This window comes from Salmo trutta, chromosome 33, assembly GCF_901001165.1.
Source record: "Salmo trutta chromosome 33, fSalTru1.1, whole genome shotgun sequence".
NCBI classification, from domain to species: Eukaryota; Metazoa; Chordata; class Actinopteri; order Salmoniformes; family Salmonidae; genus Salmo; species Salmo trutta.
This window is the reverse complement of record NC_042989.1, coordinates 35,172,987-35,186,445: the sequence shown is the minus strand read 5'-3', so window position 1 is coordinate 35,186,445 and position 13,459 is coordinate 35,172,987. Positions and strand designations below refer to the sequence as shown.

At 42.1% G+C, this 13,459-nt stretch overlaps 2 protein-coding genes across 4 annotated transcripts in view; both read right to left on the bottom strand.

The window, feature by feature from the left end:
* The window catches only part of LOC115172893 (calcipressin-3), a 91,028-nt gene extending 84,891 nt beyond the window's left edge, over positions 1-6,137 (bottom strand). Inside the window, exons 1-2 of one of the 2 annotated variants that reach the window (XM_029730735.1) lie at positions 5,893-6,137; positions 2,797-3,095 (exon numbers count right to left, since the gene is read on the bottom strand). In XM_029730735.1, coding sequence (XP_029586595.1) covers positions 2,797-2,997 — 201 coding nt within the window. In that variant the 5' untranslated portion in view covers positions 2,998-3,095; positions 5,893-6,137. The remainder of the gene's footprint in view (positions 1-2,796; positions 3,096-5,892) is intronic. The other variant, XM_029730736.1, reaches the window with a different exon arrangement.
* A 380-nt stretch (positions 6,138-6,517) lies between these two features.
* nipal3 (NIPA like domain containing 3) lies at positions 6,518-12,788 on the bottom strand. 2 transcript variants are annotated; one of them, XM_029730732.1, is made up of 11 exons: positions 12,557-12,788; positions 12,086-12,154; positions 11,784-11,955; positions 11,319-11,378; positions 10,801-10,946; positions 10,438-10,534; positions 10,009-10,144; positions 9,626-9,714; positions 9,457-9,520; positions 9,157-9,260; positions 6,518-8,768 (listed from the first exon to the last, which is right to left on the bottom strand). In XM_029730732.1, the coding sequence occupies exons 1-11, from the start codon at positions 12,599-12,601 to the stop codon at positions 8,575-8,577; spliced, it is 1,176 nt and encodes a 391-aa protein (XP_029586592.1). In that variant the 5' UTR covers positions 12,602-12,788; the 3' UTR covers positions 6,518-8,574. The 2 variants fall into 2 exon arrangements, with proteins under 2 accessions (XP_029586592.1, XP_029586594.1); XM_029730734.1 differs by having other exon boundaries at positions 9,166-9,260.
* Positions 12,789-13,459: the final 671 nt, after the last annotated feature.

The following is a 13,459-nucleotide window of genomic DNA, read 5'->3' as shown; positions in this document are numbered from 1 at the left end:
ACAAACGATCACCCTCAAACACATAAGGAAATTACGAATATTATGGATATATTAAAACTAGTGGATATATAGAAGCTTAAATATCCTGATTTAGTAAGATATACAGTACCGGTCAAAAGTTTGGACACACCTACTCATTCAAGGGTTTTTCTTTATTTTTACTATTTTCTACATTGTAGAATAATAGTGAAGACATCAAAACTATGAAATAACATATGGAATCATGTAGTAACCAAAAAAGTGTTAAACAAATCAAAATATATTTTATATTTGAGATTCTTCAAAGTAGCCACCCTTTGCCTTGATGACAGCTTTGCACACTCTTGGCATTCTCTCAACCAGCTTCATGAGGTAGTCACCAGGAATGCATTTCCATTAACAAGTGTGCCTTGTTAAAAGTTAATTTGTGGAATTTCTTTCCTTCTTAATGCATTTGAGCCAATCAGTTGTGTTGTGAAAAGGTAGGGGTGGTATACAGAAGATAACACTATCTGGTAAAATACCAAGTCCATATTATTGCAAGAACAGCTCAAATAAGCAAAGAGAAACGACAGTCCATCATTACTTTAAGACATGAAGGTCAGTCAATCCGGAAAATGTCAAGAACTTTGATGCAGAAAATTACATTGATAGATTGTGCCTTTTATCTGCAATATTAAAGCTGGAAAAAAGCAATTGTGAATCTATATAACGTCAGGAATGAAATGATGGGGAGGGAAGGATGTACAAACAACCAAGTTCAAAGTGAGAGTAATTATTTTAAAACAGAGAGAGAGTGAGGTAACTAGTGAGGGAACAGAGAGAGTGAGGGAACTAGAGAGGGAACAGAGAGAGTGAGGGAACTAGAGAGGGAACAGAGAGAGTGAGGGAACAGAGAGAGAGAGGGAACTAGTGAGGGAACAGAGAGAGTGAGGGAACTAGAGAGGGAACAGAGGGAGTGAGGTAACTAGTGAGGGAACAGAGAGAGTGAGGGAACAGAGGGAGTGAGGGAACTAGAGAGGGAACAGAGAGAGTGAGGGAACTAGAGAGGGAACAGAGGGAGTGAGGGAACTAGAGAGGGAACAGAGGGAGTGAGGGAACTAGAGAGGGAACAGAGGGAGTGAGGGAACTAGAGAGGGAACAGAGAGAGTGAGGGAACAGAGAGAGTGAGGGAACAGAGAGAGTGAGGGAACAGAGAGAGTGAGGGAACAGAGAGAGTGAGGGAACAGAGAGAGTGAGGGAACAGAGAGAGTGAGGGAACAGAGAGAGTGAGGGAACAGAGAGAGTGAGGGAACAGAGAGAGTGAGGGAACAGAGAGAGTGAGGGAACTAGAGAGAGTGAGGGAACTAGAGAGAGTGAGGGAACAGAGGGAGTGAGGTAACTAGTGAGGGAACAGAGGGAGTGAGGGAACTAGAGAGGGAACAGAGAGAGTGAGGGAACTAGAGAGGGAACAGAGGGAGTGAGGGAACTAGAGAGGGAACAGAGAGAGTGAGGGAACTAGAGAGGGAACAGAGAGAGTGAGGGAACTAGAGAGGGAACAGAGAGAGTGAGGGAACAGAGGGAGTGAGGGAACTAGAGAGGGAACAGAGGGAGTGAGGGAACTAGAGAGGGAACTAGAGAGGGAACAGAGGGAGTGAGGTAACTAGTGAGGGAACAGAGGGAGTGAGGGAACTAGTGAGGGAACAGAGGGAGTGAGGGAACTAGAGAGGGAACAGAGAGAGTGAGGGAACAGAGAGAGTGAGGGAACAGAGGGAGTGAGGGAACTAGAGAGAGTGAGGGAACTAGTGAGGGAACAGAGAGAGTGAGGGAACAGAGAGAGTGAGGGAACTAGTGAGGGAACAGAGAGAGTGAGGGAACAGAGAGAGTGAGGGAACTAGTGAGGGAACAGAGAGAGTGAAAGAGAAGGGAATAGAAAGAGAGTGGGATGTGAAACATGTCAGCTGGAGGGATGGATGCTGTGACAGCCTAATTAGAATAGAGTGGTAGAACATTTTAAAAGTATTGTTTGTTTTGTTCTCTCCTTCACTAGACAGCCTGGGCCAACTGTGTCATCCCTGGTAGATAAAGATGTGACAGGCCTTGATCTGTGTCACAGAGGTGGACAGGGTCCATAGGTTCAGTTTAGGTGTGTGTGTGTGTGTGTGTGTGTACGATCTTGCAATAACTATATCATTGTACTGTATTCAGGCACAGGCCAAGTTAACCCCATGGGCATTCATACAATGATACCATTCTTACATGAGCACACATAACTCTGACAGAGGTGACTGAATATGGCAAGTGGCTCAGCTAGGGACAGTGTGTGATGTGTGAGTTATCATATCAGACCCCAGCATGGAATGATTTCAGGCATCGATGTCACCATTGAATCCTGTGGCAGCAGGTGTGCTTCCTGGGCCATTGGCAGCCACTGTGGGAGAGATGACTGAACTTGGCCAGGCTGAGGCTGTGTGAGGTGCAAATTCTAGCTGATAATGACATCATGCTATTTTTGGAACTTAATCCAGAACTAATGTAAGGTAACACACACATGCATGGATAGCGGGGGAGGCTGGTGGGAGGAGCTATAGGAGGACAGGCTCATTGTAATGGCTGGAATGGAATTAATGGATCGGAGTCCAACATGTTTCCATATATTTTATGTGTTTGATACTGTTCCATTTATTTAATTCCAGCTATTACAATGAGCCCGTCCTCCTATAGATCCTCCCATCAGCTTTCTCTGATGGATAGTCAGATAAAAAAAAGGTGAATTGCTCCCAACCAGGGGGTGTGGTGAAACCGAACCAGGAAGTGACATCATCACTAGTGTCTCACCCGGTGGCGGTCCTCCTCGAACACGGCCTCGTGGACGCTGCAGGCGAACAGGGCAGTGGGCAGCTCACTCAGGTCCATCATCTCTTCCTCTCCGTCCTCATCTTCCTCACATACCATGTCCTCCTCCTCCTCCTCCTCTTCAGGGTCGCTGCTGTAGGCCTCCGAGACATTGCTCCAGGCCTTGGCCCCCTCCCGCAGCATGGCCACCCAGGTCCAAAGACACAGAGGTAGGGAACAGAGGCGGAGAGGTGAGCTGCTGGGGGGGTGGAACTTTTCTGGGGCTTCTAGCAGGGACAAGACTGGAAAGAGAGAGAGTGTCACGGTTGTCGTCGGTGAAGGAGGACCAAAACGCAGCAGGTACGTGTATGCTCATCTTGAGAATTTATTAACTTCAAAAAATGAACGTACAAAATAACAAAACAAAAAGAACGAACGAGCAACTACAAACAGTCTGGCTAGCATAGGCTCAACACAGAACAATCACCCACAAATCCCAAACACACCCTACTATATGGAACTCTCAATCAAAGGCAGATAGACAACACCTGCCTTCAACTGAGAGTCCCAACCCCAATTAACCAAACATAGACATACACTCAATAGACTCCACATAGAAATACCTAAACATAAACCAACACCCGGAATTACTAACTCAAACACCCTTTTAACAAAAACACACCACCCTGAACCACATAAAACAAATACCCTCTGCCACGCCCTGACCAAACTACAAAACAATTAACCTTATATACTGGCCAGGACGTGACAGAGAGAGATACAAAAATAAAGTATTTTGTTTTTACTTGTCTCAAGTAATCAACTAATCTATCTATTGTATACATTGATGGTGCAATTTCCCTGCTCCTTGCATGGTCTCACAATCTTATGTCAGACAGACAGTTCTAGTCAACAAGTGAAAAGAATATAGATCAAACCAAAACACTGCAGATATTCCTATTTGTCCTTATAGGTCTATGGGTGTTTCCCATTATAAGACCTCAACACAAGCATTTATACCCTTCACCAGGGTATAAACCACATTCAGCAGTGGGCAGATTTTTCCTTGAGCAGATGGTGGGGGGGGGGGGGGGGGGGGGGGGGGACATAGTTATAAATAATTTGTACACTGCAAATTGACTGCAAGAATCCCAACCAGATATAATACTTGACAAAAACAGAATCATTTCAAACCTTGATCACATTGGGATACGATCACGTGTCTCTCTATTTATGTGTGGGAATACTTGGGAACAGATTTCCTAAATTAAAATCCCTTTGTACTGATTTCCTGGTGATTTCACAGTATTTTATGTCCAACATAAATAAAAGTGTTCAGATAACATGAAGGGGGGGCAAATAAAATCAACTGCTGGCCGAATTTGGCACGCGGGGCGCCTATTGGTGAACCGGGGCCCTAAACAAATACATCAGTTGAGGATCATTTCTAACGCTGTTGTGGGATAGGGTGACATCTGGCGGCCAATAGAAGGATAATTGAAGCACTACCTAACCTGAATTATAAATTAATACATTGTAATAAGAACTTACTATGACGTTTATAATCATAGTTGAGGAAGAAGTCCTTATACAATTTTGAAAAAGTATTTGAGACAATCAGTTGTGTTATGACAAGGTGGGGGTATACAGAAGATAGCCCTATTTGGTAAAAGACCAAGTCCATATTATGGCAAGAACAGTTCAAATAAGCAAAGAGAAACAACAGTCCATCAATAGTTTTAGACTTGAATCCAGAAAATGTCAAGAACTTTTAAAGTTTCTTAAAGTGCAGTCGCAAAAACCATCAAGCGCTATGATGAAACTGGCTCTCATGAGGACCGCCACAGGAAAGGAAGACCCAGAGTTACCTCTGCTGCACAGGATAAGTTCATTAGAGTTACCATCCTCAGAAATTGCAGTCCAAAAAGTAACAGACACATCTCAACATCAACTGTTCTGAGGAGACTGCATGAATCAGGCCTTCATGGTCAAATTGCTGCAAAGAAACCACTACTAAAAGACTAAACACGAGGAATGGACATTAGACCGGTGAAAATCTGTCAAAATTTGAGATTTTTGGTTCAAACCGCCGTGTCTTTGTGAGACGCAGAGTAGGTGAATGGATGATCTCTGCATGTGTGGTTCCCACCGTGAAGCATGGAGGAGGAGGTGTGATGGTGTGGGGGTGCTTTGCTGGTGACACTGTCAGTGATTTATTTAAAATGTAAGGCATACTTAACCAGCATGGCTACCACAGCATGCGATACACCATCCCATCTGGTATCTGCTTAGTGGGACTATCATTTGTTTTTCAACAGAACAATGACCCATCACACTTCCAGGCTGTGTAAGGGCTATTTGACCAAGAAGGAGAGTGGAGTGCTGCATCAGATGACCTGGCCTCCACAATCACCCGACCTCAACCCAATTGAGATGGTTTGGGATGAGTTGGATAGCAGAGTGATGGAAAAGTAGCCAACAAGTGCTCAGCATATGTGGGAACTCCTTCAAGACTGTTGGAAAAGCATTTCAGGTGCTGGTTGAGAGAATGCCAAGAGTGTGCAAAGCTGTCATCAAGGCAAATGGTGGCTACTTTGAAGAATCTCAAATATAAAATACTTTTTTGCTTACAACATGATTCCATATGTGTTACTTCATAGTTTTGATGTCTTCACTATTATTCTATAATGTTGAAAATAGTACAAATAAAGAAAAACCCTTGAATGAGTTGGTGTCCAAACTTCTGAATGGTAACGTAACTGTACATGCCATATTTTTCTTTCCAAACCGCAGAATAGCCTACAGACTACAACAAATTATGTAGTCAAAACTGCACAGCATGTCAACAACGCAAGGCTGTAACATTGTAGCCTAACGGAATATTTACTTATCTCTCTTTAAAAGCTACCGATTTGTTTCAAAACTTGTTACATAAGAGCAGCCAGATAAAAGCTTAGCCCGAGCTGAGCTGTCACTAAGGGCGAAACTCCATCAATGTCAAAATGACCCACAGAGACATGTCAACGAATCAAAATCACGCATATATTTACACATTTTTTATAGTGACAGACGGAATAGTGGCCTCTTGAAACGACTTACCACTATCATTGAGCAAAAATAAATATTCCAGAATGTCAATATGATTTCTGGTCAAGACAGTCCAGCCGGAAATGTCAACATTCACTGTCGCCTGAAGAAAAACAGTTGGTTACAGTTGTTGATGTATCTCTCTGACGCAGTGTTTCTTTACATTAGATTATTGTACAATATCTGATGCAGCCTACACCAGCACCGGTCACTGCCAGGTGAGACCAATGATAACCCAGCTGATGCGCTTCTCTACCAATGGGAATTGAGCAAGGGGAGGATGTTCGCGTTCATGTTTGGTGGCAAGCACGCAGTAAACACACCGCACACTGTACTTTACTGAAGCCCTATGCTGAAGCTTCGGGGATATATTGCGACAGTGACAATGGGTTGGAAATCTTTTGAGATCTTTAACATACCACAAAAACTACACGACTAGGAAAATATCAAGTCTGAAACGAATATTTCCGCAATTTCAGCTCACCTCAGAGGGCGATATTCCAAATTGACTTGTTGCAGCTCATCCACCCTAGTGGAAAAACGACGACATTCTGTCATCGCCAAAACTATATTTGGGTACCCTCCCAATTTAATGTTTCATACGGTCATATCTATACATGAATCTTTTGCATGAACGTCAGTAGTATATTTTTTATTTGCTTACCTAGTTCATAATACAGCAGCAGTGGTGGCAATGAGGTTATGGGTTACAAATCATTCATTACAGGAAGAAAACAATAGTATACTGTGAGCTCATTGGTCGTGCCAGTGCCACTGGATTTTCTATTCATAGAAAAGACTGGCAGAATGACAAACAACAAGTGTTGACCAGAGACATAGTACTCTATTGTAAATCAGCTCAGTCACTCACAGACATGTCTTCATATTGGTTTAGCTTGCACAGTGATACAAGGAAATTGTCATAACATCTATATAACTTAAGACATTCAGAATCCCATTAGTCCACATAATAAATGCAGCTAAACTATGGTAGATTCCAACTTAAAAACATATGTATTTAAAAAGAGCGGAAAAGTGGCGTCACACTCATTGACAATGTTATAAATGGATAGTGCGGTGAGCAGAACAGGGACCGTAGCCACAAAGCGTCTCAGAGTTAGAGTCCAGGATTACATGGACAGGGTGGACCTGATCCTAGATCAGCACTCCCGTCACTCCCATTGACATTGTTATAAATGGATAGTGCGGTGAGCAGAACAGGGACCGTAGCCACAGAGTTAGAGTCCAGGATTACATGGACAGGGTGGACCTGATCCTAGATCAGCACTCCCAGTCAGACGCTATGTAGATACGAAGCCCGAGCGTCAAATCCATTCCTAACACAAGAAGACCACTTGAATAAAGCCTCCCAACCTTCATCATATAATGCTTCAAACACAATAAATATATATATATTTTTTTTTTTAAACATCTTCCACCATTTCTTTCAGTTTTACATGAAATTCACACAATCATTGTGCATTTAAGACCATAGTCCCAACTACAACTTGATGATTCAAATGCAACTAAAATAACTTCAAACAATAACAGTTTATAACCATTTTGGTCATTTTCGGACTAAGCAGTCGTACACCGTCTTGCTCGTCAGAGGCAGAATTGTGGGGTGACTTCAACTGCTCAAGCAAAACATACAAGGAAAACTGCAGACAGTATTCATTGGCAAGTCTATTGAAAGAAATCCTGCAGAAATGCATTAACATGGAATAAGTCACTCAATCTTATGTGGCAAACAAGACAACAGCAGGGAGAAACAGGCAGGGTGCTTTAGTCTAAGGCACATTAATGTCCAAAGGTATGACATGATGTCTATGGGCCTGGATTGCGTGGATCCAGGTCGATGTTTGTCCGTGGTCAGTGACGACTTCAGGATACTTCCGTACCTTTCTTGGAATGATTTGCAGAAGTAAAGCTAATGTCTCATTGCAGGAATAAAGCTAATGTGTCATGGTTGAAATGCCCCTCATTGCAGTCCGGAGATAGGAAGACATTAAAAGAGGAGTGTATAGCTCAGTTGAATTACTGTAGAGCAGGGGTCCCCAAACTTTCAGACACCTCTTCCAGTTTTGGGGAACATCCCAGACCCCCCTTCCAGCATTGGGGAACATCCCCCCCCATTTAAAGCAAATTTTGTCATGTTTAATGTGATATTTGAGTGACTCAAACATAAAATCTAAGGGCTAAAAACTTATCTAGAAAATGTTAGCTGACATGGGCTAGTTGATCTGGACATTTCTGACAAGTTCTACATAGCTCACTAAGGAAGGCAATGACTGACATGACAAGAAGAACTGATGATGCACTAACCAATTTAGAAATTGCACCTTCTGCATTCTACTATTAAAACTTTCAAGAGTAAGTTGAAAGTTGGACTGGGTGCACCCCCCCCCCCCCAAAAAAAGAGCAATAATAAATGTTTATTTGGGGGGGGGCCACAGTTTGGGAACCACTGCTGTACAGCATGATTCGGACAACCCACAAAACACTTCCTTATTGTTAGACATGGCCAGATGGGGGTAACATAGTAATGATGACATCATCCTACACTGAGTCTATGGTTACATCCCTATTCTGAACCCTTTTCCAGACGTGTGCACCACTTCAGGAGAAGGGTGGAGGATTGAGACGCAGCCTACGGGGGGGGGGGGGGGGGTTGAAGCACGTCTGAAGGGTGCCTCAGTCGTTCTTCAGGTCAGCCGAACTATAGGGGGCAGCGGTGGGACTGGGTGTGACTGCCAGCTGGTCATGATCCAGCTCTGGTAGAGTGGCGGGCGCCACGCTGTCATTGTTAACCAGGGCACCGTAGGAAAATGAACCGTTATAGTCCGGCTGCACCGCTCGCCAGCCCTTGTCGTGAATGGTGGGAATACCTGCGTTTAGGAAAAGGGGGGAGAATTACATAAATTCATAACACAAGGTGAATCTATAACACAAGGCATATGTCATTAACTCAATGTGAGTTTGAATTCATGGCAATGGGGCAGAGAAACCAATTGACCTATTGGCTTTTTGTTTCTAGATTTAAAAAAAAAAAATGTTCCCGTTAGATTGCCTGTGTCGCGTGGAGAGCACCATGGTGGCATCAATCATAATTCACAGGTAGCTTTTTTTTGTTGTTAACGTTGCAAGACAGTCAAGCGAGTTTTGATATCAAAGTCAGAAGATGCAAGGAATTTACCGTACAACGTCGGCAAGTTATTGAATTCGTATTGGGGATAATGGAGGGGGGGGCATGCGTCGCGGCAAAGGGAACTGTACCTTCATTACCTTGCGACATGTCCATTGTCACATAGGGTTCAAAGGCCTTTAGCCTCTTCCTGTTCTTGGTGATCAGGAAGACTCCCAGGAAACAAGAGAAACATCTAATGAAGGACAGAGATAAGACATTATATCGCTATCAATCACATAGCACTTCCTATCATTAACTAATAGGAAAAAACAACCATCTCATTTGTTTAATCGTCTGATAGCCCTAGTTTTGGGGCCATATGTTTACATATGTCCAGTCTGACACATGTAAACATATAATAGTGGACAATTATAGAACAGCCTACTCACCCCAACAAAAACATGCAGATGTGAAGAATGTCTTCGTGATTAAACTCCAGGTAAAATATGGCTCCTGTAAATGAGAAGAAGAAAAAGAAGAAAAAAAAGACTGGTGTTCACATCTTCTTGAGCTGTGATTCCGCAGAGGTTAAATTGACAATGTCAGCAGCTCTCTTACCTGCGACAATGGCAAAGGACGTGGATAAGATGTAGTTCACACAGGCTATCATGGAGGAGTCATACAGGTGAGTAGCCTGGGAGAGAAACCTGAGAGGATTCACAATGTGGTGTCAGTCAAAAACAATACAAGTGTCTTACATAGCAGTAGACCTTACATATAAACAATACATGTAGTTACCCTGTAGGCTACTGATGGAATACTTACCACATACAGTACTTACCACATACAGTACTTACCACATACAGTACTTACCACATACAGTACCAGTCAAAAGTTTGGATGCATTCATTCCACTGGGACTGTATATGCTCAAATATTTGTTTTGTTTTTTCAGAAAATGGACTGAAGGGTTAGCTATTGCTAACTGCCTGTGCACTCACGTAGCCTGGAAGACCACGGTGGCAACCATGCAAACAAACATGACGTAGAAGATGGGGTAGTTGAGCTGCATGGTGCCCTGGATGCTGAGAACCAGCATGCCTGCCACCGCTTTCACTGTGATGACCGTCACAGAACCTGGGGAAGAAGCATCGTGCAGTAGGGTGGTTAACAAGCCCTTTAAAAAGAGCAACTTTCAGTAAAGAGCAACTTTCATGAAAAACGTAACTTTTTTATTTGAATTCTGTTGTTTAGACCCGAGTTCAATTCCTATCAAGCAAATATTGGACTGTTTATCATGGCTCTACCTATCAGCGGGTTGAGGTCTTCACACACACACACACCTCTGCTGTTCTCTGTTGCTGATGTCCGGAAAATAGTTTTTTGTTGCTAAATATTGAACATTAATATTTTGCCGTCATCCAACTTACCGAGCAGCGCCACCAGCAGGAGAATGACAACAAGGTAATTAGCGTTGCGCTGCTTGTAGAAGTACAGCAGAAGACAGAAGGTAATAATCTCCAGGAACTGTCCGTAGAAAACCCAAACAACAACAGGAGATATTACAGCAGGACACTGGCTCTTATAAATAGCCCATTTATCATAACATAGAGGTGGGGGAAATCGGGTTGCCAAAGAAAACAACAACCTGGTGAAAAAAAGTTCGGCTTTTGTCCAGAGCGGCGTAAAATCTGATACATTCTTATTATGCACAGAAAGGTGAAGTATGTAGACTTAAAGAGTATTTATGAAATCCCTCAATCCATTCTCCTATACAGAATCAAATGTCTTACCACATACAAGAGGAAGGGCCATCCTACGACCTGTTTCACTATGTTCTCCGCAGTAAGCTTCTGGTGATAGTTGGGTCCGAACGTGGCAAAGAGGTAGGTCCCGGCTACCGTCAAGATACATCCAAGGAAAGACAAAACGTATCGCTCTAGAGTCAAAGACAAGCATTCATGTTAGCATTAACATGCATTGTATAGAAATGCTTTTGGTACACAAACTTTCCAAATATGGGTTTTGTATTTCTAAAATGCTAAGTAAATGGCTGTATAAACACTACATTTTTGTTTTTGTTTTTGATTAACCATCCAAACAAATATTCAGAGACTTTTCGCCCATTTCCCCAAAATACTTTATTATTCAGGTTATTTTATGACTGGAAAAGAAAATCCATAGCAAATAGCAGCGTGTGTAGTGGGACCAGTATTTGCATTGTCTCAGCATAATTTCCATACAATTTGCCTAAAGCAGAATGTCAGTTCCAACACCGAATCATAAAATGTAAAATACCTATTGAACTTACTTAAAAATTCCTTTGGCTTCCATTTCTCTCTCAGGAAAATGAAACCTAAGATTGAACTTGCTGAAAAGATGAAAAAACAAATGTTCATTAAACATGATAAAAAAAATGCCACATTAAATTTAGGCATTGTTTGCTTTCCCGAAATATCGATAATATAGTTATAAAAAACTTCAATCTGGTACACATTTCCTTTTATTTCATGTCAACATTAAATTCCAAGTTCAGGGGTGTATTCATAAGTTATCACTGTTGCAAAACGTTTTGCACCGTAGAAAAAAACATTAGCAACGGAAACCGTTTTGTCCAAACGGGAAACGTTTTGCAATGAAAACAAGAGTTTCTTTTGGACAAATTCAGGTAGGTCGCTCCCCGTTCCGTTCGCTTCTCTTTGGTTTGTAGTGAATACACCGCAGGCTGTGATAGGTCAAGTTCCCGAGCAGTGAGAGTGAAGTGTAATTTGCTTACCTATGACAGACACTGCATTCAATGGAGCTATTAGAGATAAAGGTGCAAAGGCATAGGAGACAAAGTTGGCTGCTTCTCCTAGAACGGTAAGTACCAGGCCACACCACCATGTTTTGGTTCGGTAAAAGGCACGGGGGTCCTTGGTCCCTGCTAATGTTACATGGCTGTATTTCTGGAGAAGTCAAGAAAATAAAGACAATTAAATAGAACCACTGTTGTACAAATATTGTGTCTCTTTGGACACCCACTCCTTGTTATATCCAAAACATACAACATGAGAGTTGGCAGTTGCCTGAGTTTACCTGAATGCTTACAGCGATGCTGACAAGCAAATTACCAAAAATGGCCAGCAAGGTTCCAATTAGGTTTTCCTGTAAATGCAAACAAACAAATCCATTCACTTAGGGGTCATAAATATTTCAAGAGACACTTCAAATATGTGGGCAGTGACACAGGTGACATGTTGGCCACACCCACATGATGTTATTGCATGAATACAGAGTGTATTAATTGAATGTGATATCTTCAAATGACGAATGAATAAGACTAATCACAAAACTTTAAGCGCCTTAATGTAACTAATAAAACAGGCAGTGGATCTAATAAACATGTTGGACATACTCATCCAGCTGTTTCAAGTTACAGACTGAACATTTCACAAAATGTATCTTAATGCATCGCTCTTTGGCTACATTTGACCATTTCTTTTTTAAAACTGCTATTTGCTGTTCATAACAGGATGTAACACTCGCCACGACGCATCATATTCTCACCGTATAGGAATCGCCGCCGACTGCAGTATATTGTACTCCTGCCATTCTGGTTGAGGGAAATATCTTTTCATCAACAGCAGTCAAACATTTCCAGAGACATCATGTATCTGTTAAAATGCAACTTCAATCAATAAACAATAGCAATAGTTAATTTTCCAGTAAGTGCCTTCTACGAGAGGAACGCCATCTTTGGATGCTTATACTTCCGGATTGTATTTTACACACAGCTGTTACGCATGACGCACAGAGACACGTTTGGATGCCGCTGGAAGACCAAAAACGGACTCCGATGTTGTGATAGAAAATGCGAGAGAAACCTTCAACTAGAATCCTTTGGATGACTGGCGCGATGATGGAGGACTATGAGAGTAATTTAGTAGATTGGAGTTGCATGCCCAAATGGTTTGTTCCTCTTGCAAATAGAGATGACAAATTCACACAAAAAAAAGCAATTCATGTGATTTATTTTGTGTGTAGGCCTATTGCTAGTGGAAATGATTGATATGCTCCATTCAGCTGTCGCACTGTCACATCCGTACAGTAGGCTGCGCCAACGAGCCATTTCTTCAAACAGCCAAGGAAAAGGCTACATGAGGGAGGTAACTACCTATGTATGGAGTCAACACGTGCGTTGATTATTTACAGTATAAAGGAGTCTAGGTTTTTGCGTTTATTATTTACAGTATGTTTTTTTTACCTCAATAAAAATGTATTTTATCATAATGGGAGAACAAATTGTAATACATAACCACTACATTAAAGCTATACGCTTGCAAACCAGAGGTTCATAAAGTTTTTTTCCAATGACTGTTCGTCTATCTCCCACAACATACCTGTGACATGTGTAATGGTAGGAAACAGTGTTCAATTTGGGATCGGCCTGTGCGTTGTACTTTCTATGGT

What these genes read in the sequence shown, in the direction of transcription:
- nipal3 (XM_029730732.1), bottom strand. Translation starts at nt 12,601, where the DNA reads ATGGCAGGAGTACAATATACTGCAGTCGGCGGCGATTCCTATACG. An exon ending in CCTGCTGGTGGCGCTGCTCG is followed by an intron (nt 10,145 to 10,437) that starts GTAAGTTGGATG and finishes CTTCTTCCCCAG; the next exon opens with GTTCTGTGACGGTCATCACA. An exon ending in GTCCTTTGCCATTGTCGCAG is followed by an intron (nt 9,521 to 9,625) that starts GTAAGAGAGCTG and finishes TCTCATTTACAG; the next exon opens with GAGCCATATTTTACCTGGAG.